Here is a 24,587-nt window from a genome sequence, read left to right as displayed (position 1 = left end):
GAACTGGCCTAAGAAGCCACAAATCAATTTTTTGATCGTTATAAATGCTCTGAAAATACACACTGATGTGATGTTGCCGTGGATGCTGTAAAAGTCTGTAAATATGTACTGTATATGGAGTATCATTGTTGATTATGTTTTTGCATTGGGTGTAATATTTCAGTGGCCAATTTATTAAATTTACTTGTTTAATAAAACCACTGTCTTTTTTTAATGAATACATAGGCCTACTATGCTACTGTATTTTAATATTTATCCTTATGATGGTGGCTGGAGAGCCAAATATCTTCTGAAGTGGTACCTTGTTAAAAGAGTTTGAGAACCACTGCTCTAGAATGTTAAAAGCTCTTAAAAAGTGTCTTGTGATCATATCAGTATTGTTTGGGTTCAGTTTTAGATCCCACAATAGTAGTCACTGAGTTACTGTACATTGCCTGTGGAGAAGAAATCAACAAATTAAGTAGAAAATTATTTAAATAAACCATTTAGATTACAGACCATATGTCCATATTGCCTGAATTAATTATTTTCTCCAAATGTTGGCGTGAGATAAACTGGAGTATGATTGAGGTATAATTAAACTGTCAATTAAAATGCATTTTTGAAATTATTTTTTCTAAGCCAGAAAACGGGTATATAACAACTCAAACAGTGAGCAGTGAGAGACAAAACCAAGTATATCTCTCACTCAGACATCATTGAGACATATTGAAACCAATACTCATTGATTGATTGTACATTGGCGGGCCCTGAGTTTCCCACCTAGGCCTACGACTATTGTAGAGTGACAGGCTGTGAGTTTCCCACCTAGGCCTACGACTTTTGTACAGTGGCGGGCCGTGACTTTTCCACCTAGGCCTACGACTATTGTACAGTGACAGGCCATGAGTTTCCCACTTAGGCCTACGACTATTGTACAGTGACAGGCTGTGAGTTTCCCACCTAGGCCTACGACTATTGTACAGTGGCGGGCCGTGAGTTTCCCATCTAGGCCTATGACTATTGTACAGTGACAGGCCATGAGTTTCCCACTTAGGCCTACGACTATTGTACAGTGACAGGCCATGAGTTTCCCACTTAGGCCTACGACTATTGTACAGTGACAGGCTGTGAGTTTCCCACCTAGGCCTACGACTATTATACAGTGACGGGCTGTGAGTTTCCCATCTAGGCCTACGACTATTATACAGTGACAGGCTGTGAGTTTCCCACCTAGGCCTACGACTATTGTACAGTGGCGGGCCGTGAGTTTCCCACCTAGGCCTACGACTATTGTACAGTGGTGGGCCGTGAGTTCCCCACCTAGGCCTACGACTTTTGTACAGTGGCGGGCCGTGAGTTTTCCACCTAGGCCTACGACTATTGTACAGTGGCGGGCCGTGAGTTTCCCACCTAGGCCTACGACTATTGTACAGTGGCGGGCGGTGAGTTTCCCACCTAGGCCTACGACTTTTGTACAGTGGCGGGCAGTGAGTTTTTCACCTAGGCCTACGACTATTGTACAGTGGCGGGCCGTGAGTTTCCCACCTAGGCCTACGACTATTGTACAGTGGCGGGCCGTGAGTTTCCCACCTAGGCCTACGACTATTGTACAGTGGCGGGCCGTGAGTTTCCCACCTAGGCCTACGACTATTGTACAGTGGCGGGCCGTGAGTTTCCCACCTGCCCTACGACTATTGTACAGTGGCGGGCCGTGAGTTTCCCACCTAGGCCTACGACTATTGTACAGTGGTGGGCCGTGAGTTTCCCACCTAGGCTTACGACTATTGTACAGTGGCGGGCCGTGAGTTTCCCACCTAGGCCTACGACTATTGTACGGTGATGGGCCGTGAGTTTCCCATCTAGGCCTATGACTATTGTACAGTGACAGGCCGTGAGTTTTCCACCTAGGCCTACGACTATTGTACAGTGACGGGCTGTGAGTTTCCCACCTAGGCCTACGACTATTGTACAGTGGCGGGCCGTGAGTTTTCCACCTAGGCCTACGACTATTGTACAGTGGCGGGCCGTGAGTTTCCCACCTAGGCCTACGACTATTGTACAGTGGTGGGCCGTGAGTTTCCCACCTAGGCTTACGACTATTGTACAGTGGCGGGCCGTGAGTTTCCCACCTAGGCCTACGACTATTGTACGGTGATGGGCCGTGAGTTTCCCATCTAGGCCTATGACTATTGTACAGTGACAGGCCGTGAGTTTTCCACCTAGGCCTACGACTATTGTACAGTGACGGGCTGTGAGTTTCCCACCTAGGCCTACGACTATTGTACAGTGGCGGGCCGTGAGTTTTCCACCTAGGCCTACGACTATTGTACAGTGGCGGGCCATGAATTTCCCACCTAGGCCTACGACTATTGTACAGTGGCAGGCTGTGAGTTTCCCACCTAGGCCTTCAGTAATGTCCGACTTCAAAGATTACCTCTCAAAATACCATAATTTATGTCCCACATGACCACTGCTGGAGAAATACTATACAGAAATACATTTACGCACTATTGACTATTGAGCCCCATCAATGGTGTACAAAACGGGTTTTTTCTGGCTCATTTAAACATCAATTCAATTAAAACTGCAAAAAAACATTAAAAGTGAAAAAATAAGATAATTGAACTCACAATTAGTAGGACCTATTCGACGTCGTATAAACCCGTGTTACCCCTCGTCGTCGGCTTGTTTAAGTGGAAATGGCGAGAATTTCCCCATTTCGTCGCCAGAACAGCTGAGCTAGCTTCCGGGATTTGCCGACACAGTCTCACAAGATGTAGTTTCTCTTTAAATATCCTTCTTGAAAAAGGTCCTTGCAAATATATATCTGCCACCTAATCAACGTTTCGTTCTCCTTCTTTGTGGGTCAACACTTCCTGCTTCCTGCTAGGTTGAAACTTGTGATTGGATACTCACTTTGGAATGACAAGTGAGTATCCAATCCCAGTCTTGTTAACATCAGGCTACTTAGATAGGCTACTGTCAACACCTTGTGGTCTGATTGGCTAACGCAACTGTCTATCAACTGTCCGTCCATCCATTTCCTACTGCTTTTCCCTTTTGGGGTCGCTGGAGCCTATCTCTGATGCATTCGGATGGAAGGCGTTGTACACCCTGGACAAGTCGCCACCTCATCGCAGGGCGTCTATCAACTGTATGTCTTCTCAAATTCATCCGCTAACAATCCCGGTGAGTATCCAATCACAGGACACGTAAATGTCACGTTCGACGCGAGGCCAGCGAGAAGGCCTTAGTGACAACAACTCCTGATCTGATTGGCTATGGCAACTGTCTATCAACTGTATGTGTCCGTTCACTTACAGGGCACGGACGCCTGCATTGTTGATTCTGATGGCCTTGGAATATTTTGTACAGCATGGCGACATCGGCTAACTGACTCTGCATAATACCACATCTGTGGTGTCCCATTGGGTTGAGTTTTTCCTTGCTCTGATAGGAGATCTGAGCCGAGGATGTCGTTGTGGCCTGTGCAGCCTTTTGATACACTCGTGATTTAGGGCTATATAAGTAAACTTTGATTGATTGATTGAAAAATTGAGCGGTTTGGCCACAATACCAAGCAATATTCCGAACGGAATGAGAATCAGCACCTCCAAGTCCGAGTCCATGGTTCTCGCCCGGAAAAGGGTGGAATTCCATCTCCGGGTTGGGGAGGAGACCCTGCCCCAAGTGGAGGAGTTCAAGTACCTAGGAGTCTTGTTCACGAGTGAGAGAAGAGTGGATGGTGAGATCGACAGGCGGATCGGTGCGGCGTCTTCAGTAATGCGGACGTTGTACCGATCCGTTGTGGTGAAGAAGGAGCTGAGCCGGAAGGCAAAGCTCTCAATTTACCGGTCGATCTACGTTCCCATCCTCACCTATGGTCATGAGCTTTGGGTCATGACCGAAAGGATAAGATCACGGGTACAAGCGGCCCAAATGAGTTTCCAGGTCTCTCCCTTAGAGATAGGGTGAGAAGCTCTGCCATCCGGGAGGAACTCAAAGTAAAGCCGCTGCTCCTTCACATCGAGAGGAGCCAGTTGAGGTGGTTCGGGCATCTGGTCAGGATGCCACCCGAACGCCTCCCTAGGGAGGTGTTTAGGGCACCTCCAACCGGTAGGAGGCCACGGGGAAGACCCAGGACACGTTGGGAAGACTATGTCTCCCGGCTGGCCTGGGAACGCCTCGGGATCCCCCGGGAAGAGCTAGACGAAGTGGCTGGGGAGAGGGAAGTCTGGGCTTCTCTGCTTAGGCTGTTGCCCCCGCGACCCGACCTCAGATAAGCGGAAGAAGATGGATGGATGGATGGATGTTTGGAAGAGAAAAAGTGAGGCCTTTAATCCCAGGAACACCGACCCTACCGTCAAGCATGGTGGTGGTAGTATCTTGTAAAAAATTACTTTTAAATTGAGTTATGATCATGATTTCTGGTTAAGTTAGAGAAGGCCTTGCACACCGCTGCTTACGTACCTCTAATATTTTTGCCAGCTTCTTGCTGCTCTTCAACTCTGAGGATGCTTTACAGATGCATTCATAAGCTCCCCGCAGCTCTTCCGTCTTCTCCTGCAGAGAGCACTTGAAGTGGAGGCTCTCCAGGCGGGTCTTGTACTCAGGCACTGACAGCATCTGATCAATAAAGTCAACAAAAGCAAGTGATGGGAGTTGATGGGGTCCACTTTAAGAACCACAACGCCGCCGCAGCGTGCAGTACCTGCAGCACAAACTGGTCCGGCTCGCTGAGTTTGCCCGGGTCGCCTCTGTACTCTTTGTACCTTTTCACCTCCTCTGCGTCGGGAGCGTAGAGGAGCAGCTGTTTGATGTGAGGCGGCTCCAGCCGGTCGGAGGCCATGTTCATCAGCACCTGACGCAGCTCTCCTGGCGACAGCTTCAGGTGTGCTATCAGGATGGCTGACCAAGGACGGAAAGAAGACATTTCCATGGTGACACTGAGTACTGCATCCATGCCCATAGGAGACACTTATTGGGAGGACAAAAAATGTCTCCGAGTCAGTTGTGTTTGTGAGTGACGGGAAGAAAAGTTCTGACTTTGGAGTGAAGTCCTGATGATTTCCACCAATAAACCTCTAGACCAGTTTCAGAAAAATTGCATGTAAATTATCCCAAAAAATGTCCCTTCTCTAAGTTCCCAGTGAAAAGACAAAAAGCTGTCTTTGGTGCATCAAGACAAAGGCTTGGAAAATTTCGCTGTGTACAATGGGAGGATACGGGAGGGGTTATCTATTTGGATCCAAAACCTGAGTGCGATGAGTTGGCGGCTTGTCCAGGGTGTATCCTGCCTTCCGCCTTAATTGTGGCTTAGATAGGCACCAGCGCCCCCCGCGACCCCAAAGGGAGTTAGCGGTAGAAAATGGATAGATATATATAACCTGCCCAGGCTCGATCCAGGACCAGTCCAATCCCGGGAATTCTTTTTCTTTTGTGTTAATGTGACCGAAAACAATGGCTGTGTGCCCAAGCTCGATCCAGGACCAGTCCAATCCCCAGGCATTTTTTTATTTTGTGTTAATGTGGGCGGCATGGCGTAGTGGGTAGAGCGGCCGTGCCAGAAACCTGAGGGTTGCAGGTTCGCTTCCCACCTATGGACATCCAAATCACTGCCGTTGTGTCCTTGGGCAGGACACTTCACCCTTTGCCCCCGGTGCCGCTCACACTGGTGAATGAATGATGAATGAATGATTGGTGGTGATCGGAGGGGCCGTAGGTGCAAACTGGCAGCCACGCTTCCGTCAGTCTACCCCAGGGCAGCTGTGGCTACAGATGTAGCTTACCACCACCAGGTGTGAATGAATGATGGGTTCCCACTTCTCTGTGAGAGCTTTGAGTATATAACAATAGAAAAGCGCGATAAAAATCTAATCCATTATTGTTATTATTATGCGATCGAAAACAATGGCTGTTTGCCCAAGATCGATCCAGGACCAGTCTGATCCCGAGGCATCTTTTTCTTTTGTGTTAATGTGACTGAAAACAATGGCTGTTTGCCCAAGCTCGATCCAGGACCAGTCCAAACCCGAGGCATCTTTTTCTTTTGTGTTAATGTGACCGAAAACAATAGCTGTTTGCCCAAGCTCGATCCAGGACCAGTCCGATCCCGAGGCATCTTTTTATTTCGTGTTAATGTGACTGAAAACAATGGCTGTTTGCCCAAGCTCAATCCAGGACCAGTCCGATCCCAAGGCATCTTTTTATTTTGTGTTAATGTGACGAAAACAATGGCTGTTTGCCCAAGCTCGATCCAGGACCAGTCCAAGCCCGAGGCATCTTTTACTTTTGTGTTAATGTGACCGAAAACAATGGCTGTTTACATACCCCTCCATTCCTTTAGAAACAGCTGTTATGTAAACAGGGAAAGTCCAAATAAAAAGAGGTGGTGTACAATCTCTCGCCAGAGCGGGCTGAGACACTGTACAAGGGCGCAGTGTCCGGGTGTCTCTCCTCAAATTGAGCCAAATTGAATTCTGTCTCTGTTTATTTCCTTGCTTCTTGTCTGTTTTAATAGATGTCATCGATGTTTGAACCAGACAACCAGTGTTTTTCAACCACTGTTCTAGAGAGCCATCCATCCATTTCCTACCGCTTGTCCCTTTTTGGGGTAGCGGGGGGTGCTGGAACATATCTCAGCTGCAATCAGGCGGAAGGCAGTGTACACCCTGGACAAGTCACCACCTCATAGCAGGGCCAAATATATTTTTGCAAATCAATAATTGTAATAATGTGCCGTTCTCTAATGCAGTTTTTTTTCCAACCTTTTTTGGTATGTAAAAGGTATCCAACCATCCATTTACAACAGTTTGTCCCTTTTGGGGTATGTGAGGTGGTCAAGTGAATTATATTTATATAGCGCTTTTCTCTAGTGACTCAAAGCGCTTTACATAGTGAAACCCAATATCTAAGTTCCATTTAAAGCAGTGTGGGTGGCACCGGGAGCAGGTGGGTAAAGTGTCTTGCCCAAGGACACAACGGCAGTGACTATGTTGGCAGTTTAAATAGAGAATCGTGTTGAATCGAGTATCGATTACGACTCAAATCCTCACCCAAGAATCGTAATGGAATGACTAAGGATTCACACCAATAACGATTGAATATTTGAATATATATCAAAGTTTAAAACGTATGAAATTTGAATTTTTTTCTGTCAAAATGGAAACAATGAAAACATTTAGTCAGAAAGATGACATATGCCAGGGGTGTCCAAACTTTTTCCACTGAGGGCCGCACATGGAAAATTACAAAGAAGCGGGGGTCATTTTGATATTTTTCATTTTAAAACCATAACACAATATAGGATTTTTTTATTTTTATTTTTTTACTTTTAGGGCTCCCGGGGACCATAATAAAACTTTAGGTTGATATGAAGTAAAAAAAAAAAAAAAAAGGTTTTATGCCTTTTTTGTTAAAGACAACTTGTTTTTTTTTTTGTAGTAAAACTGAAATATGCAGTTTTTAGTGATTAGAGCCATAAAAGATCAATAATGCAGGGCACCATTAATTTTAATTTGTTATTAATTTTGAGAAATCACAGTGCAAAGATAAATAACATCCCATCAAATATAATTGGGATCCAAAAGGTGCCAAACTCATAAAGTGATACATTTGTATTCGTTTTTTTTTAAACTTTCAACATTTGTTACGAGATCAACTTCAGATACGCCTGTCGATTTTACGTTTGAACTATTTTGTTTGTCTTAAAGGGGAACATTATCAGCAGACCTATGTAAGCGTCAATATATACCTTGATGTTGCAGAAAAAAGACCAACTATTTTTTTAACCGATTTCCGAACTCTAAATGGGTGAATTTTGGCAAATTAAACGCCTTTCTGTTTATCGCGCTGGAGGCGATGACGTCAGAATGTGACGTCACCGAGGTAACACACCCACCATTTTCATTTTCACATTACAAACACGGGGTCTCAGCTCTGTTATTTTACGTTTTTTTGACTATTTTATGGAACCTTGGAGACATCATGCCTGGTGGGTGTGTTGTCGGAGGGTGTAACAACACTAACAGGGAGGGATTCAAGTTGCACCACTGGCAAGAAATCTGCCGCCAGACCCCCATTGAATGTACCAGAGTGTCTCCACATTTGACCGGCGATGCTAAGACAGACATGGCACAGAGATGTATGGATAACCTGCAGATGCATTTGCAACGATAGTCAACGAAATCACAAAGGTGAGTTTTGTTGATTTTGACTCCCAGCTCATCGATGCTAACATGCTATGCTAATCGATGCTAACATGCTATTTACCGGCAGTGCTAAAGCAGACATGGCACAGAGATGTATGGATAACCTGCAGATGCATTTGCAACTATATTACGTTTCCTTCCACCCACATTTAATGCGAAACAAACACTTACCAATCGACGGATTTAAGTTGCTCCAGTGTCAAAAGATGCGAAAGTCCTGATCGTTTGGTCCGCACATTTTACCGGCGATGCTAACGCAGCTATTCGGCCATGCTATGGCTATGAATAGCGTCAATAGCTATTCGCTCAATAGCTTCAGTTTCTTCTTCAATACTTTCATACTCCAACCATCTGTTTCAATACATGCGTAATCTGTTGAATCGCTTAAGTCGCTGAAATCCGAGTTTGAATCCGAGCTAATGTCGCTATATCTTGCTGTGGTATTCCCATTGTTTGTTTACATTGGCAGCACTGTGTGACGTCACAGGGAAATGGCCAGTGTCTTCGCAGAGAGCGAAAATAAAGCATTTTAAAGCTTTATTTAGGGATATTCCGAGACCGGTAAAATTTTGAAAAAAATTTCAAAAAATACAACAAGCTACTGGGAACTGATTTTTATTGTTTTCAACCCTTTTGAAATTGTGATAATGTTCCCCTTTAAAGAAAACAATGTTTTTATATGGGCAACCACACAATATATGCCATATTTTTTCCACATAAAACATTTTAAAGTGACATTTTTGAAGTAATTGGAGCCTTAAAATAATTAATTAGATCAGTGGTTCTCAACCTTTTTTCAGTGATGTACCCCCTGTCAACATTTTTTTTTAATTCAAGTACCCCCTAATCAGAGCAAAGCATTTTTGGTTGAAAAAAAGAGATAAAGAAGTAAAATACAGCACTATGTCATCAGTTTCTGATTTATTAAATTGTATAACAGTGCAAAACAGTGGTCTTTCTTCAACTATTCGGAAAAAAAAAGATATACAAATAACTAAAAACTTGTTTGAAAATAAACAATGATTCAATTATAAATAAAGATTTCTCCACATAGAAGTAATCATCAACTTAAAGTGCCCTCTTTGGGGATTGTAATAGAGATCCATCTGGATTCATCAACTTACTTCTAAACATTTCTTCACAAAAAAAGACATCAATATTTATGGAACATGTCCACAAAAAATCAAGCAGTCAACACTGAATATTGCATTGTTGTATTTCTTTTTCACAGTTTATGAACTTACATTCATATTTTGTTGAAGTATTATTCAATAAATATATTTATACAGGATTTTTGAATTGTTGCTATTTTTACAATACTTTTATAAAATCTCACGTACCCCTTGGCATACCTTCAAGTACCCCCATTTGAGAACCACTGCATTATAGCATTGATTTTGTTTGTCCTTTTTTTTTGCAATGGAAAAAACTGAAAAATGAAGACAAAAGAAAAAAAAACAGCCACCAAGTCAGCTTTGGGTCAACATTGCAACTTTTTCTCGTTAGATTTCACACTTTTTTAAAATGTGTAAAAAAATTTTTTGCAATATTTACAGAATGTGTGGCGGGCCGGTAAGCAATTAGCTGCGGGCCACACTTTGGACACCCCTGATGTATGCATATTATTCCCAGGTTTTCGCGGGGCCACATTAAATGGCCTGTTGGGCCGGATCTGGCCCCCGGTCCTTGAGTTTGACACAGGTGATGTAGACCCTCTAAACCCCGCTGTCACAAATGGATTGCGGTCGTGTGGTAATGAGTGATGATCAATAATTTGTGACGCTTCAACCAAAAATGAACAAAAGGCAAGTCCAAAAAACAAAACAAATGCAAAACAAAATTGAAAAGTAAAGTAAGCAAAGACAGAATGCTGGACGACAGCAAAAACTTGTGGAGCCGTGAGACGGCGTCCACAAAGTACATCCGTTAGAGATGCGCGGTTTGCGTTCTCATGCGCGGAGTCCGCGAATAAACCGCGGGTCGGGCGGTTGACATGACGAAAAAAAGATTTTAATTAGATTCGGGCGGGTGGCGGTTGAACCATCCGGAAATATTTGATGTACATGGTTCTGGGATCGGTATCCTTTACCATTCAAAGAGCCATTTAAGACCCGTGTCATAAAGCGAAGAAGACAATAGGAGACGCTAATATTCTCTAGAACAGGGGTGCCCACACTTTTTCTGCAGGCGAGCTACTTTTCAATTGACCAACTCGAGGGGATCTACCTCATTTATATATATCATTTATATTTATTTATTTATGAAAGAGACATTTTTGTAAACAAGTTAAATGTGTTTAATGATAATACAAGCATGTGTAACACATATAGATGTCTTTCTTTCACAAAGACAAGAATATAAGTTGGTGTATTACCTGATTCTGATGACTTGCATTGATTGGAATCAGACAGTAATGATGATAACGCCCACATTTTCAAATGGAGGAGAAAAAAAGTGGTCCTTTCTGTACAATACCACATGAAAGTGGTTGCTTTTTGGCATCTAATTCATCCAGCTTCCATACACTTTACAAGAAAAACATTGGCGGCAAATTCCGTAGCTTGCTTGATTGACATTCACGGCACCCGAGGGTCTTGTGAGATGACGCTGGCTGCTGCCAGTTCATTATTATGAAAAAATGACAGAGAGGAAGGCGAGAAACACTTTTTATTTCAACAGACTTCCGTCAAAACTCTAAAGGCCGACTGCACATTTCCTATCTTCACAATAAAAGCCCTGCTTCATGCTGCCTGCGCTAACAAAATAAGAGTCTCGGAAAGCTGGCGTGCACAAGTGATGTGCACGCCAGCTTTCTGAGGGATCGCTTGTGCACGCCAGTTTTCCGAGACTCTGTATTTAGTTAGCGCAGGCAGCATGAAGCAGGGCTTTTATTGTGAAGATAGGAAATGTGCAGTCAGCCTTTAGAGTTTTGACGGAAGGGACGGCACGAGAGTCTGTTGAAATAAAAAGTGTTTCTGGCCTTCCTCTCAGTCATATTTTCATAATAATGATCTTGCAGCAGCCAGCGTCATCTCACAAGACCCTCCGGTACCGTGAATGTCATTTAAGTGACGTCTTGGTGAAGATTGATGATCACTCATTTTTAGGTCTATTTTTTTTAAAAGCCAGGCTGGAGATCGACTGACACACCCCCCGCGGTCGACTGGTAGCTCGCGATAGACGTAATGGGCACCCCTGCTCTAGAATGACTGCCGGCAGTCACCCAGATAATAAGTATTCGGGCGTGCTATGAAGTCATTGACTTTGTCGCCTTCTACAACATGTACGACCTGCTTGTCAGTCCATCATCATGTTGTGTGTAGCTTCCGCGGCAACACACACACGACTGCAAGGCATACTGGGTGACACAGAGTACACTAATGGTTGTGATATAAACAATTTTAACACTCTTAGTAATATGCACCACGCTGTGAAGCCACAGCAATTAAGAACGACAAACACATTTCGGGAGGACATCCTCACAGTAACACAACATAAACCCAACACAACAAATACCCAGAATTCTTTGTATTCATGACACTTCCTGACTATTTTATACACCCCCCTGCTTCGGTAAGCTGGGAGGGGTTGGAGGCGCGGGGGTGTAAAATATATTCAGGAATGTGTCACGGATACAAAGGATTCTGGGTATTTGTTTTGTTGCGTTTATGTTGTGTTACTGTGAGGATGTTCTCCCGAAATGTGTTTGTCAATCTTGTATTGTGTGGCTTCACAGCGTGGCGCATATTAGTAAGTGTTAAAGTTGTTTATATCACAACCATCAGTGTACTCCGTGTCACCCATTTTGCCTTTCAATCTTGTGCGTGTGGTTGCGGAAGCTGCACACAACATGTTGCCGGGTCAACAATCGGTTCGTACACAGCACGCCCATATTGTCATCAGGATGAACGCTATTGGATAGTCGCGAGAACGTTAGCGGCTCCAATTGTCTTCATTACTCTGTGAAACAGGTTTAAATAGCTCTGTGAGTGGTAAAGGCGGCCGACCTCGGATGTATTTCGGATACGGGCGGATACGGTCCTGATAAAATGTTAGTTCGGGTGGATGACGACTTTGGTGATGCGGTTGGGGATGATATAATTGCCTATCTATAACATCCGTACATGTAATGACAATCACAAAGGATAGCATATGCACAATTTAAATAGTCTTGATTGCGAAAACAAAGCAGGTGCGGGCAATAGCACTAAAAGGAAGTCGTGACGCTGCTACGGGAGAACACCAACAAAACAGGAAGGGTTACCAAATTAAGAGCGCAAGACAGGAACTAAAGCACAACAACAAACTCAAAACAAGGCATGACAACCTGGTAGAGTTTAATTTTTTTTTTAACCATTTCTGCTGGTGATGTGCCTGCGTATTTTATTTTATTAAAAAAATGTGACTCGGCACAAAAAAAGGTTGAAAAACACTGCTCGAGACCACGGGTGTAACGCAATGTGTCATTTCTTAAAGATGTTTTTTTTGTAAAAAAACAAAAAAAAACAGACTTCTAGTCACATCAGTACGTTAGAGGGCATCATTCCAGACTAACTTAGACGTAAACAAACTGGGAAATTGTCTCGCACCGTAGCTCACTTACAAAAGGTGGAAAGGGTAAGGATGGAAAGGATAATGCAGGTGAAGTGAAGTGAATTATATTTTATATAGCGCTTTTTCTCTAATGACTCAAAGCACTTTACATAGTGAAAGCCAATATCTAAGTTACATTTAAAGCAGTGTGGGTGGCACTGGGAGCAGGTGGGTAAAGTGTCTTGCCCAAGGACACAACGACAGTGACTAGGATGGCAGAGGCGGGGATCGAACCTGGAACCCTCAAGTTGCTGGCACGGCCGCTCTACCAACAGAGCTATACCGCCCCATATAGAGAATAAAGTAGACTAAAAATGTACCATACTAGCAATATCAAATATAACATCCATCCATCCATCCATCCATCATCTTCCGCTTATCCGAGGTCGGGTCGCGGGGGCAACAGCCTAAGCAGGGAAACCCAGACTTCCCTCTCCCCAGCCACTTCGTCTAGCTCTTCCCGGGGGATCCCGAGGCGTTCCCAGGCCAGCCGGGAGACATAGTCTTCCCAACGTGTCCTGGGTCTTCCCCGTGGCCTCCTACCGGTTGGACGTGCCCTAAACACCTCCCTAGGGAGGCGTTCGGGTGGCATCCTGACCAGATGCCCGAACCACCTCATACATATTTAATATTTACATATACGGATATATTATATTTTTATATAATTTATACAATACATCCATCCATCCATTTTCAACCGCTTATTCCCTTTTGGGGTCGCGGGCGCCTATCTCAGCTACAATCGGGCGGAAGGCGGGGTACACCCTGGACAAGTCGCCACCTCATGGCAGGGCCACATAACAAATCCAAATGACCATGTGCAACATTATAGTACGTGGAACAACTTACATGCATTGTAGGCCTTCTTGTGGGACAGAATTTCGACCACATCTTTTTTTTTAAATGCGTCGAGCTGTGGCAAAGGCTCCGGAGTGGGCACTAAAAGAAGAGCTTGGGGGATAAAACAAACGGTTGTGTGCAAATTTTAAGAGGTATTTATGGAAGTATTATTGTAGCAAAATCATTAGCGAATGGCGTGTCTCAGTCTGTGTGTGTTGGAATAATCATGTGTGAGTTATCACACAACTCTTATGCTTAAAGGCCGTTGCTGTAGTTATTATCAATTGTGCTGAAGTTGCGGTTTTCTATCCGTGCCAAGGCAGAACTCCCGTTGCGAATTGTCTCGTGTCAGCGGTTTGTTTCCAGACCCTGCCTGCTGACAGCCGAGGACGGACATCGAGTACCTCAACGCAGACAAAACAGAGACAGGGCGAAATCACGAGTGTCAGCACATTTCCATTCTGAATAATCACGTATTGTGTCTACTGGGGCTGCTTGCATTAGCCCTCCCTTCAGAAGCAGCCTCAGTGATGTTTACTAGGGACCTCCCAAATAAATAGAGGAGCACGTGGGACTGTACCTTAGAGCGTAGGATCAAACTGTAACTGAGTGTGCAGCCCAATACTTCTCTCCTCATGAAACAAAAAGGGAACTCTGTCTCTGCCCGGTTCCTTCTTTTTGTCTTGTGTAATAAATAGTTTGGTGTTTGAACTTGACAGTGTGTCTTATTCGATTCACGTGTCTGTGTACTAATAATACGGACAAACCACTAAAAACATGTGGTTCTAATTACTACACGCACACACATATTCAGCTACAGACACACATTAGCACACAAACACGTAAATTGGATTTGTCAGGTTCGAACACTGATGACATCTATTAATCAGACAAGAAGCAAAGAACCATGCAGAGACAGAGTTCAATTTAGCTCACGAGGAGAACGCATGGAGCTGCACACTTAGTCACAGTCTCACCCTACGCTCTGAGGTTCAGCTCCCGTGTCCCTCTATCTATTCAGGAGTTCCACAGTCAACATCACTAGGGCCGCCTCTAAAAGGAGTGGTCACATATATTATGTAAAGCAGGTCCAGGACGCACAGTACGTGACGGAATGTGCTGGGGCCTTGTCATGTTATCTGTGTTGGAGGTCCTCGTTGTCTCTGCTTCGTCTGCTTGCTGTCCTCTTATCTTCGTTGAGATCCTTGAAGTCCTTGGCTAAAAAAAGATAACATCTGTGGCTGAGGCCACCCCTCAGACAAGAAGTTAGAAAAATGCCACTTCAGCACAATTGACAATTTATAGCAACGGCCCTTAAGCATAAAGTTATTGTGATAATATATACATCATTATTCTTACAGATTACAGACGCACAGTTTGAGATACGGGTTTGTAAATAATTTTGCTCCAATAATACTTCCATTGGGTATTCAAGTAAACAAACAAAAAAACACTCACAAGATCCTTTCTGTGTCCCAAAGTGCATTTCCAGATCCAAATACTTAACCATGTCGTGGAGTTTCTCATGCTCGGAGTTAGCTCCCAACTAGCAAAACAAACAACAAGGGGTTCAGTATTAGGTCGTGGCAATCATTTTGTAGTTTAAAATGACGGATGGATCACCTGTCCCCAGATCGTACCCTCCGAGTTTTCCACCTGCTCCCAGCGCAGCCTCTTGACACTCATGTGATGGGAGTCCATCCTAGAGAGAGCGGGCCTGGGTAAGGGTGGAGGGGAGCAGGGTGGAGGCAGAGGTGGTGGTGGTGGTGGAGGCTCCAGGGGCTCTACAGGGTCAGATAGAGAGTGGGGAACGGGCTTAATTTGGCCCTGGGGTGGCTTGTGGTGAGACTGGACTTGGGGGGGCTGGGATTGCATCAGATGGTGGGAGGGTTGAGAATGGGGACGGGCGGTTTGGGTGGTGGCCTGGGTCTGGTGTTGGGGCACAGGCTGGAATGTGGAGAGAGTAGGCTGATGCGGCTGGAGGGGCTGGAATGTTGAGAGAAGGGGGTGGGATCTCTGGGGCTGCTGCTGTGGTGGGTGGATGACCTGAATCTGGTGCTTAAAGTCCTGTGGAGGGGGGAGTGGGGTCATGTGGTGGATGTGGTGGATCTGAGGGGCGCTGGAGTGGTGGTGTGTCTGCTGCATCGAATGCGGTCTCTGAGGGCACGGTTTGATGGGCTGCGGGTGATGGTGGATCGTCGGCTCCTGGGGTGACACTTGGGTCTGGTGGTGACCTTTGAGACTTCTGCGACTCTGTAAGTGGCTCTCGCGGTTTAGCTGAACAGGGAGCGAGGAAGGCTCTTGCTGGTCTTGATGCAGCATCTCTGTGGAGGAGTGGTGGGGCTTTGCTTGGTGCATCTGATGGGGTTGATGGAGGAGCTCCGCGGAGGAGTGGTGAGGCTTATGTATTTGATGGAGCAGCTCGGTGGACGAACGGTGGGGTTGTCCCCTGTGCATCTGGTGGGCTTGATGGAGAAGTTCCGTGGAGGAGTGGTGAGGCTGCATCTGCATCATCTGGTGAGATTGATGGAGAGGTTCCTTCGAGGAGTGATGGAGTTTGGACTGGTGTATTTGATGGAGGATCTCTGCAGACGAGTAGTGGACGCTGGGTTGCTGCAGCATCTCCGCCGACTGGTTGTGGTGGGCTTGTTGGAACTGGTGGAGCATCTCTGCAGAGGAGTGGTGGGGCAGCGCTCTGAAGCTTTGGTGGCTTTGGTAAATGCCCTCAGAGTAGTGCGAACTGGGGTTGGCTGGGGGTTGAGGTGGCGGCTGATGTGGTGGCGGGGCTGAGCGGGATTGACGTCGGTGGTGCTGGTGGTGTTGATGACCCTGCTGCTGCGCTTGGCGCATCATGTACAGTGGATGGCGGGCATGGTTGTTGGTAGATTCCGGAGCGGGAATTGGAGGTAAAGACTGGTGCAGTTGCTGGAGCAGGAGCGGTGAGTGGGCTTTCTGCTGGGTAGGCTGGGACGGCATGGAGTGGTGGCTCTGGTAGATCTGCTGCATCAGTTGCTCTTCGTAGGCTTTCTTCTCCTGGAAGGCTTGACGCTGTTCAAGTGCTTGTCTTTCTTGGTAGGCTTGTTGCTCCTGGAACATTTGCTCCTGGTAAGCTTTCAACTCCTCGTACGCCTTCTGCTCCTCATAGTCTTGTCTCTCCTTGAACATTTTCTCCTGGTAAGCCTGCTGTTCCTCAAAGGTCTTCTGCTCTTCATATGCTTGCCTCTCTTTATACGCTTGTTGCTCCTCGTAATTATGTCTTTCCTGCTGCTCCTGATAGGCCTTCAACTCCTGTATGGCAGCATGGACCTGCATCTCGTCTTGAGTGGGGAGCACTTTATGAAGGGACTGTCGTTTGGGCAGCTGATTATTGCGAGGTGGAGGCGGAGGAGGGGGCCCGGACTTGCGGCGGACCGGCACATAAGTTCTTGGAGATTGCTCGGGGGTATAGCTCGACTGCTGCTGCTGAGACTGTGCGGCTGCACCGGGAGGAGGAGCAGGCGTGTCGTTGAACTGGACAGGAGGAGGCGGAGGAGGAGTCATCGGGGGCGGGGGAATGTGGTCAGAAGAGGAAGAATAGGTGAGCGAGGAGGCGTTCTCCTCTCCGCAACTGCTCTGAACATCGCTTGGGCTGCTGAGCTCAGGACCCACAAATCCCCCGTTGCCGTCTTCTTCTTCATCCATGCACAACTCTTCCTCATTCTCCTCCTCTTCGTCATCTGGGAAGGCCATCTGCACAACATCCTGGCATGAACGCCAATGACATTCTGTTAGAGCTTTACTTTGTTATGCGACTAACTCCGAAGCAGGGATTCCCAACAACTGTGTTGCAAGAGACCATCAAATTGCTGGAAATTATTCAACTGTACTTCCGAAAAATATTATCTGTTGACTATAGATAATTTGAATACTTGGGCTGCCAAACAATTAGAATATTTAATCGTGATTAATCACACTGGTTGGGTTTTTAAAATCTCTAATAGGTGTACTTTAGACTGATCATACACACAAAAAGAAAGGTTCAGCCTTGTACCTCTAAAGGCTTAGTGGCCACATGAGTGAACAGCACCTTTTAGTTCTTATTTCAAAAATGGTGTACACTACTGAATTGGGGTTTTCTGGCCACATATGTGGACACTTATACTGCCATCTGGTGGTGTCAGAAGAGTATGACATACAATGGAATTTGGGGGGAAAAAAATGTAAAAATAAGAATTCGCATGTCACTAAACATGAAGTACACGTTTGTGTACTTATGGACTAAGTATATCATAGATAATTTGAATACTTGGGCTGCCAAACAATTAAAATATTTAATCGTGATTAATCACACTGGTTGGGTTTTTTAAATCTCTAATAGGTGTACTTTAGACTGATCATACACACAAAAAAAAGGTTCAGCCTTGTACCTCTAAAGGCTTAGTGGCCACATACGTGGACAGCACCTTTTAGTTCTTATTTCAAAAATGGTGTACACTATTGAATTGGGGTTTTATGGCCACATATGTGGACACTTATACTGCCATCTGGTGGTGTCAGAAGAGTATGACATACAATGGAATTTGGGGGGAAAAAGTGTAAAAATAAGAATTCGCATGTCACTAAACATGAAGTACACGTTTGTGTACTTATGGACTAAGTATATCATAGATAATTTGAATACTTGGGCTGCCAAACAATTAGAATATTTAATCGGGATTAATCACACTGGTTGGGTTTTTTAAATCTCTAATAGGTGTACTTTAGACTGATCATACACACAAAAAGAAAGGTTCAGCCTTGTACCTCTAAAGGCTTAGTGGCCACATGCGTGGACAGCACCTTTTAGTTCTTATTTCAAAAATGGTGTACACTACTGAATTGGGGTTTTCTGGCCACATATGTGGACACTTATACTGCCATCTGGTGGTGTCAGAAGAGTATGACATACAATGGAATTTGGGGGGAAAAAGTGTAAAAATAAGAATTCGCATGTCACTAAACATGAAGTACACGTTTGTGTACTTATGGACTAAGTATATCATAGATAATTTGAATACTTGGGCTGCCAAACAATTAGAATATTTAATCGGGATTAATCACACTGGTTGGGTTTTTTAAATCGCTAATAGGTGTACTTTAGACTGATCATACACACAAAAAGAAAGGTTCAGCCTTGTACCTCTAAAGGCTTAGTGGCCACATGCGTGGACAGCACCTTTTAGTTCTTATTTAAAAAATGGTGTACACTCCTGAATTGGGGTTTTATGGCCACATATGTGGACACTTATACTGCCATCTAGTGGTGTCAGAAGAGTATGACATACAATGGAATTTGGGGGGAAAAAAAGTGTAAAAATAAGAATTTGCATGTCACTAAACATGAAGTACAGGTTTGTGTACTTATGGACTAAGTATATCATAGATAATTTGAATACTTGGGCTGCCAAACAATTAAAATATTTAATCGTGATTAATCACACTGGTTGGGTTTTTAAAATCTCTAATAGGTGTACTTTAGACTGATCATACACACAAAAAGAAAGGTTCAGCCTTGTACCTCTAAAGGCTTAGTGGCCACATGCGTGGACAGCACCTTTTAGTTCTTATTTCAAAAATGGTGTACACTACTGAATTGGGGTTTTATGGCCACATATGTGGACACTTATACTGCAATCTGGTGGTGTCAGAAGAGTATGACATACAATGGAATTTGGGGGGAAAAAAGTGTAAAAATAAGAATTCGCATGTCACTAAACATGAAGTACACGTTTGTGTACTTATGGACTAAGTATATCATAGATAATTTGAATACTTGGGCTGCCAAACAATTAAAATATTTAATCGTGATTAATCACACTGGTTGGGTTTTTTAAATCTCTAATAGGTGTACTTTAGACTGATCATACACACAAAAAAAAAGGCTCAGCCTTGTACCTCTAAAGGCTTAGTGGCCACATACGTGGACAGCACCTTTTAGTTCTTATTTCAAAAATGGTGTACACTACTGAATTGGGGTTTTATGGCCACATATGTGGACACTTATACTGCCATCTGGTGGTGTCAGAAGAGTATGACATACAATGGAATTTGGGGGGAAAAAAGTGTAAAAATAAGAATTCGCATGTCACTAAACATGAAGTACACGTTTGTGTACTTATGGACTAAGTATATCATATCAAATGATGATTTTTTGTTTTTATTCTAATTATGGTCTAATAAGCCCTAATAGCAGAGAGAAATAAAAAAACATGTAAACAAACAGCTTGGGCCTTAAGAGGTTAAAATTGGGGGTTAAATCACCCAAAATTATTCCCGGGCGCTGCCACTTCTGCTGCCCACTGCTCCCCTCACCTCCCAAGGGGTGAACAAGGGGATGGGTCAAATGCAGAGGACAACTTTCACCACACCTAGAGTCTGTGTGACTATCATTGGTACATTAACTTGACTTTATTCATTTTATAATATGTCAGATTGAAATAGTTATAGGATGCTACTTTACCTCTTCGTAGTCATTTTCAGGGGTGAGAAAGTCGTCTACGATGGCCACCCGCTGCCCCAGCTGTTCGCTCAGGGCATCCAGAAAGCGATCCGTGTCTTCGGACCGAGGCGGTTTTGAGAAGGTGTAACGGCGGTTGGAACTGCGACGGGGCGGGGGACTGGACAGGAAGTCAGCAGTTTCCGGCGGCGATGACGGAGGACTGTCCAGGCTGATGTAAGGGTTTGAGTCGACGCTGTTCCGACTGGTCAGCCCTGGAGGGTAGGACTGGGAAGGGGGAGGACTCGAAGGAGGCTCTGGCCAGGTGGTAGGAGGCGGGGGGCCCTTACGGCTACCTGAGGAAGAAAGATGTAGTCCGGGGATTAACCTCACACTTTAAAAATACCAAATCTAAAAGCAGTGAAGTTGTCACGTTGTGTAAATGCTACATAAAAAGAGAATAAAATGATTTGCAAATCCTTTTCAACTTACATTCAATTGTATAGACTGCAAAGAAAACTTACTTAAAGTTTGAACTGGAAAATAGAGTCAGCTCACTGGTAAGTGCTGCTATTTGAGCTATTTTTAGAACAGGCCAGCGGGCGACTCATCTGGTCCTTACGGGCGACCTGGTGCCCACGGGCACCGTGTTGGTGACCCCTGGTGTAAATGCTAAATAAAAACAGAATACAATAATTTGCAAATCCTTTTCAACTTATATTCAATTGAATAGACTACAAAGACAAGATATTTAACGTTCAAACGGGTAAACTTTGCTATTTTTTGCAAATATTAGCTCATTGGGAATTTGACGCCTGTGACATGTTTCAAAAAAAGCTGGCACAAGTGGCAAAAACACTGAGAAAGTTGAGGAATGCTCATCAAACACTTATTTGGAACATCCCACGGGTGAACGGGCTAATTGGGAACAGGTGGGTGCCATGAATGGGGATAAAAGCAGCTTCCATGAAATGCTCAGTCGTTCACAAACAAGGACGGGGCGAGGGTCACCACTTTGTCAACAAATGCCTGAGCAAAGAACAACATTTCTCAACCAGCTATTGCAAGGAATTTAGGGATTTCACCATCTACGCTCTGTAATATCATCAAAAGGTTCAGAGAATGTGGAGAAATTCCTGCATGTAAGCCATGATATTACGCACCTTCGATCCCTCAGGCGGTACCGCATCAAAAAGCGACATCGGTGTGTAAAGGATATCACCACATGGGCTCGGGAACACTTCAGGAAACCACTGTCAATAATTACAGTTGGTCGCTACATCTGTAAGGGCAAGTTAAAACTGTACTAGGCAAAGCCAAAGCCATTTATCAACAACACCCAGAAACGCCGCTGGCTTTGTGGACTGATGCAAAGTGGAAAAGTGCTCTGTGGTCTAACGAGTCCACAATTTGAATTGTTTTTGGAAACTGTGGATGTCGTGTCCTCCGGACCAAAGAGGAAAAGAACCATCCGGATTGTTCTAGGTGCAAAGTGTAAAAGCCAGCATGTGTGATGGTATGGGGGTGTATTAGTGCCCAAGGCATGGGTAACTTACACATGTGTGATGGTATGGGGGTGTATTAGTGAACAAGACATGGGTAACTTACACATGTGTGATGGTATGGGGGTGTATTAGTGCCCAAGACATGGGTAACTTACACATGTGTGATGGTATGGGGGTGTATTAGTGCCCAAGACATGGGTAACTTACACATGTGTGATGGTATGGGGGTGTATTAGTGCCCAAGGCATGGGTAACTTACACATGTGTGATGGTATGGGGGTGTATTAGTGCCCAAGGCATGGGTAACTTACACATGTGTGATGGTATGGGGGTGTATTAGTGCCCAAGGCATGGGTAACTTACACATGTGTGATGGTATGGGGGTGTATTAGTGCCCAAGACATGGGTAACTTACACATGTGTGATGGTATGGGGGTGTATTAGTGAACAAGGCATGGGTAACTTACACATGTGTGATGGTATGGGGGTGTATTAGTGAACAAGACATGGGTAACTTACACATGTGTGATGGTATGGGGGTGTATTAGTGCCCAAGGCATGGGTAACTTACACATGTGTGATGGTATGGGGGTGTATTAGTGCCCAAGACATGGGTAACTTACACATGTGTGATGGTATGGGGGTGTATTAGTGCCCAAGGCATGGGTAACTTACACATGTGTGATGGTATGGGGGTGTATTAGTGCCCAAGGCATGGGTAACTTACACATGTGTGATGGTATGGGGGTGTATTAGTGCCCAAGGCATGGGTAACTTACACATGTGTGATGGTATGGGGGTGTATTAGTGCCCAAGGCATGGGTAACTTACACATGTGTGATGGTATGGGGGTGTATTAGTGAACAAGACATGGGTAACTTACACATGTGTGATGGTATGGGGGTGTATTAGTGCCCAAGACATGGGTAACTTACACATGTGTGATGGTATGGGGGTGTATTAGTGCCCAAGACATGGGTAACTTACACATGTGTGATGGTATGGGGGTGTATTAGTGCCCAAGGCATGGGTAACTTACACATGTGTGATGGTATGGGGGTGTATTAGTGCCCAAGGCATGGGTAACTTACACATGTGTGATGGTATGGGGGTGTATTAGTGCCCAAGGCATGGGTAACTTACACATGTGTGATGGTATGGGGGTGTATTAGTGAACAAGACATGGGTAACTTACACATGTGTGATGGTATGGGGGTGTATTAGTGCCCAAGGCATGGGTAACTTACACATGTGTGATGGTATGGGGGTGTATTAGTGAACAAGACATGGGTAACTTACACATGTGTGATGGTATGGGGGTGTATTAGTGCCCAAGGCATGGGTAACTTACACATGTGTGATGGTATGGGGGTGTATTAGTGCCCAAGGCATGGGTAACTTACACATGTGTGATGGTATGGGGGTGTATTAGTGCCCAAGGCATGGGTAACTTACACATGTGTGATGGTATGGGGGTGTATTAGTGCCCAAGGCATGGGTAACTTACACATGTGTGATGGTATGGGGGTGTATTAGTGCCCAAGACATGGGTAACTTACACATGTGTGATGGTATGGGGGTGTATTAGTGAACAAGACATGGGTAACTTACACATGTGTGATGGTATGGGGGTGTATTAGTGAACAAGACATGGGTAACTTACACATGTGTGATGGTATGGGGGTGTATTAGTGAACAAGACATGGGTAACTTACACATGTGTGATGGTATGGGGGTGTATTAGTGCCCAAGGCATGGGTAACTTACACATGTGTGATGGTATGGGGGTGTATTAGTGCCCAAGGCATGGGTAACTTACACATGTGTGATGGTATGGGGGTGTATTAGTGCCCAAGGCATGGGTAACTTACACATGTGTGATGGTATGGGGGTGTATTAGTGCCCAAGGCATGGGTAACTTACACATGTGTGATGGTATGGGGGTGTATTAGTGCCCAAGACATGGGTAACTTACACATGTGTGATGGTATGGGGGTGTATTAGTGAACAAGACATGGGTAACTTACACATGTGTGATGGTATGGGGGTGTATTAGTGAACAAGACATGGGTAACTTACACATGTGTGATGGTATGGGGGTGTATTAGTGAACAAGACATGGGTAACTTACACATGTGTGATGGTATGGGGGTGTATTAGTGCCCAAGGCATGGGTAACTTACACATGTGTGATGGTATGGGGGTGTATTAGTGCCCAAGGCATGGGTAACTTACACATGTGTGATGGTATGGGGGTGTATTAGTGCCCAAGGCATGGGTAACTTACACATGTGTGATGGTATGGGGGTGTATTAGTGCCCAAGGCATGGGTAACTTACACATGTGTGATGGTATGGGGGTGTATTAGTGAACAAGACATGGGTAACTTACACATGTGTGATGGTATGGGGGTGTATTAGTGCCCAAGACATGGGTAACTTACACATGTGTGATGGTATGGGGGTGTATTAGTGAACAAGACATGGGTAACTTACACATGTGTGATGGTATGGGGGTGTATTAGTGCCCAAGACATGACTAACTTACACATGTGTGATGGTATGGGGGTGTATTAGTGCCCAAGACATGGGTAACTTACACATGTGTGATGGTATGGGGGTGTATTAGTGAACAAGACATGGGTAACTTACACATGTGTGATGGTATGGGGGTGTATTAGTGCCCAAGACATGGGTAACTTACACATGTGTGATGGTATGGGGGTGTATTAGTGAACAAGACATGGGTAACTTACACATGTGTGATGGTATGGGGGTGTATTAGTGAACAAGACATGGGTAACTTACACATGTGTGATGGTATGGGGGTGTATTAGTGCCCAAGACATGGGTAACTTACACATGTGTGATGGTATGGGGGTGTATTAGTGCCCAAGACATGGGTAACTTACACATGTGTGATGGTATGGGGGTGTATTAGTGAACAAGACATGGGTAACTTACACATGTGTGATGGTATGGGGGTGTATTAGTGCCCAAGGCA

At 44.8% G+C, this 24,587-nt stretch overlaps 1 protein-coding gene across 4 annotated transcripts in view; it reads right to left on the bottom strand.

Moving 5' to 3' along the window:
* The window catches only part of grid2ipa (glutamate receptor, ionotropic, delta 2 (Grid2) interacting protein, a), a 163,554-nt gene that overhangs the window by 21,850 nt on the left and 117,117 nt on the right, over positions 1–24,587 (bottom strand). For 3 of the 4 annotated variants that reach the window (XM_061885231.1, XM_061885234.1, XM_061885235.1), the window contains 6 exons: positions 20,104–20,435; positions 15,249–17,366; positions 15,084–15,171; positions 13,635–13,736; positions 4,694–4,890; positions 4,453–4,608 (listed from right to left, as the gene is read on the bottom strand). In XM_061885231.1, the coding sequence (XP_061741215.1) occupies positions 4,453–4,608; positions 4,694–4,890; positions 13,635–13,736; positions 15,084–15,171; positions 15,249–17,366; positions 20,104–20,435 (2,993 nt within the window). The remainder of the gene's footprint in view (positions 1–4,452; positions 4,609–4,693; positions 4,891–13,634; positions 13,737–15,083; positions 15,172–15,248; positions 17,367–20,103; positions 20,436–24,587) is intronic. The other variant, XM_061885233.1, reaches the window with a different exon arrangement.

This window comes from Nerophis ophidion, linkage group LG23 (genome assembly GCF_033978795.1).
Source record: "Nerophis ophidion isolate RoL-2023_Sa linkage group LG23, RoL_Noph_v1.0, whole genome shotgun sequence".
Taxonomy (NCBI): Eukaryota; Metazoa; Chordata; class Actinopteri; order Syngnathiformes; family Syngnathidae; genus Nerophis; species Nerophis ophidion.
The sequence above is the reverse complement of the archived record's forward strand: the minus strand, read 5'-3'. Positions and strand labels throughout refer to the sequence as shown.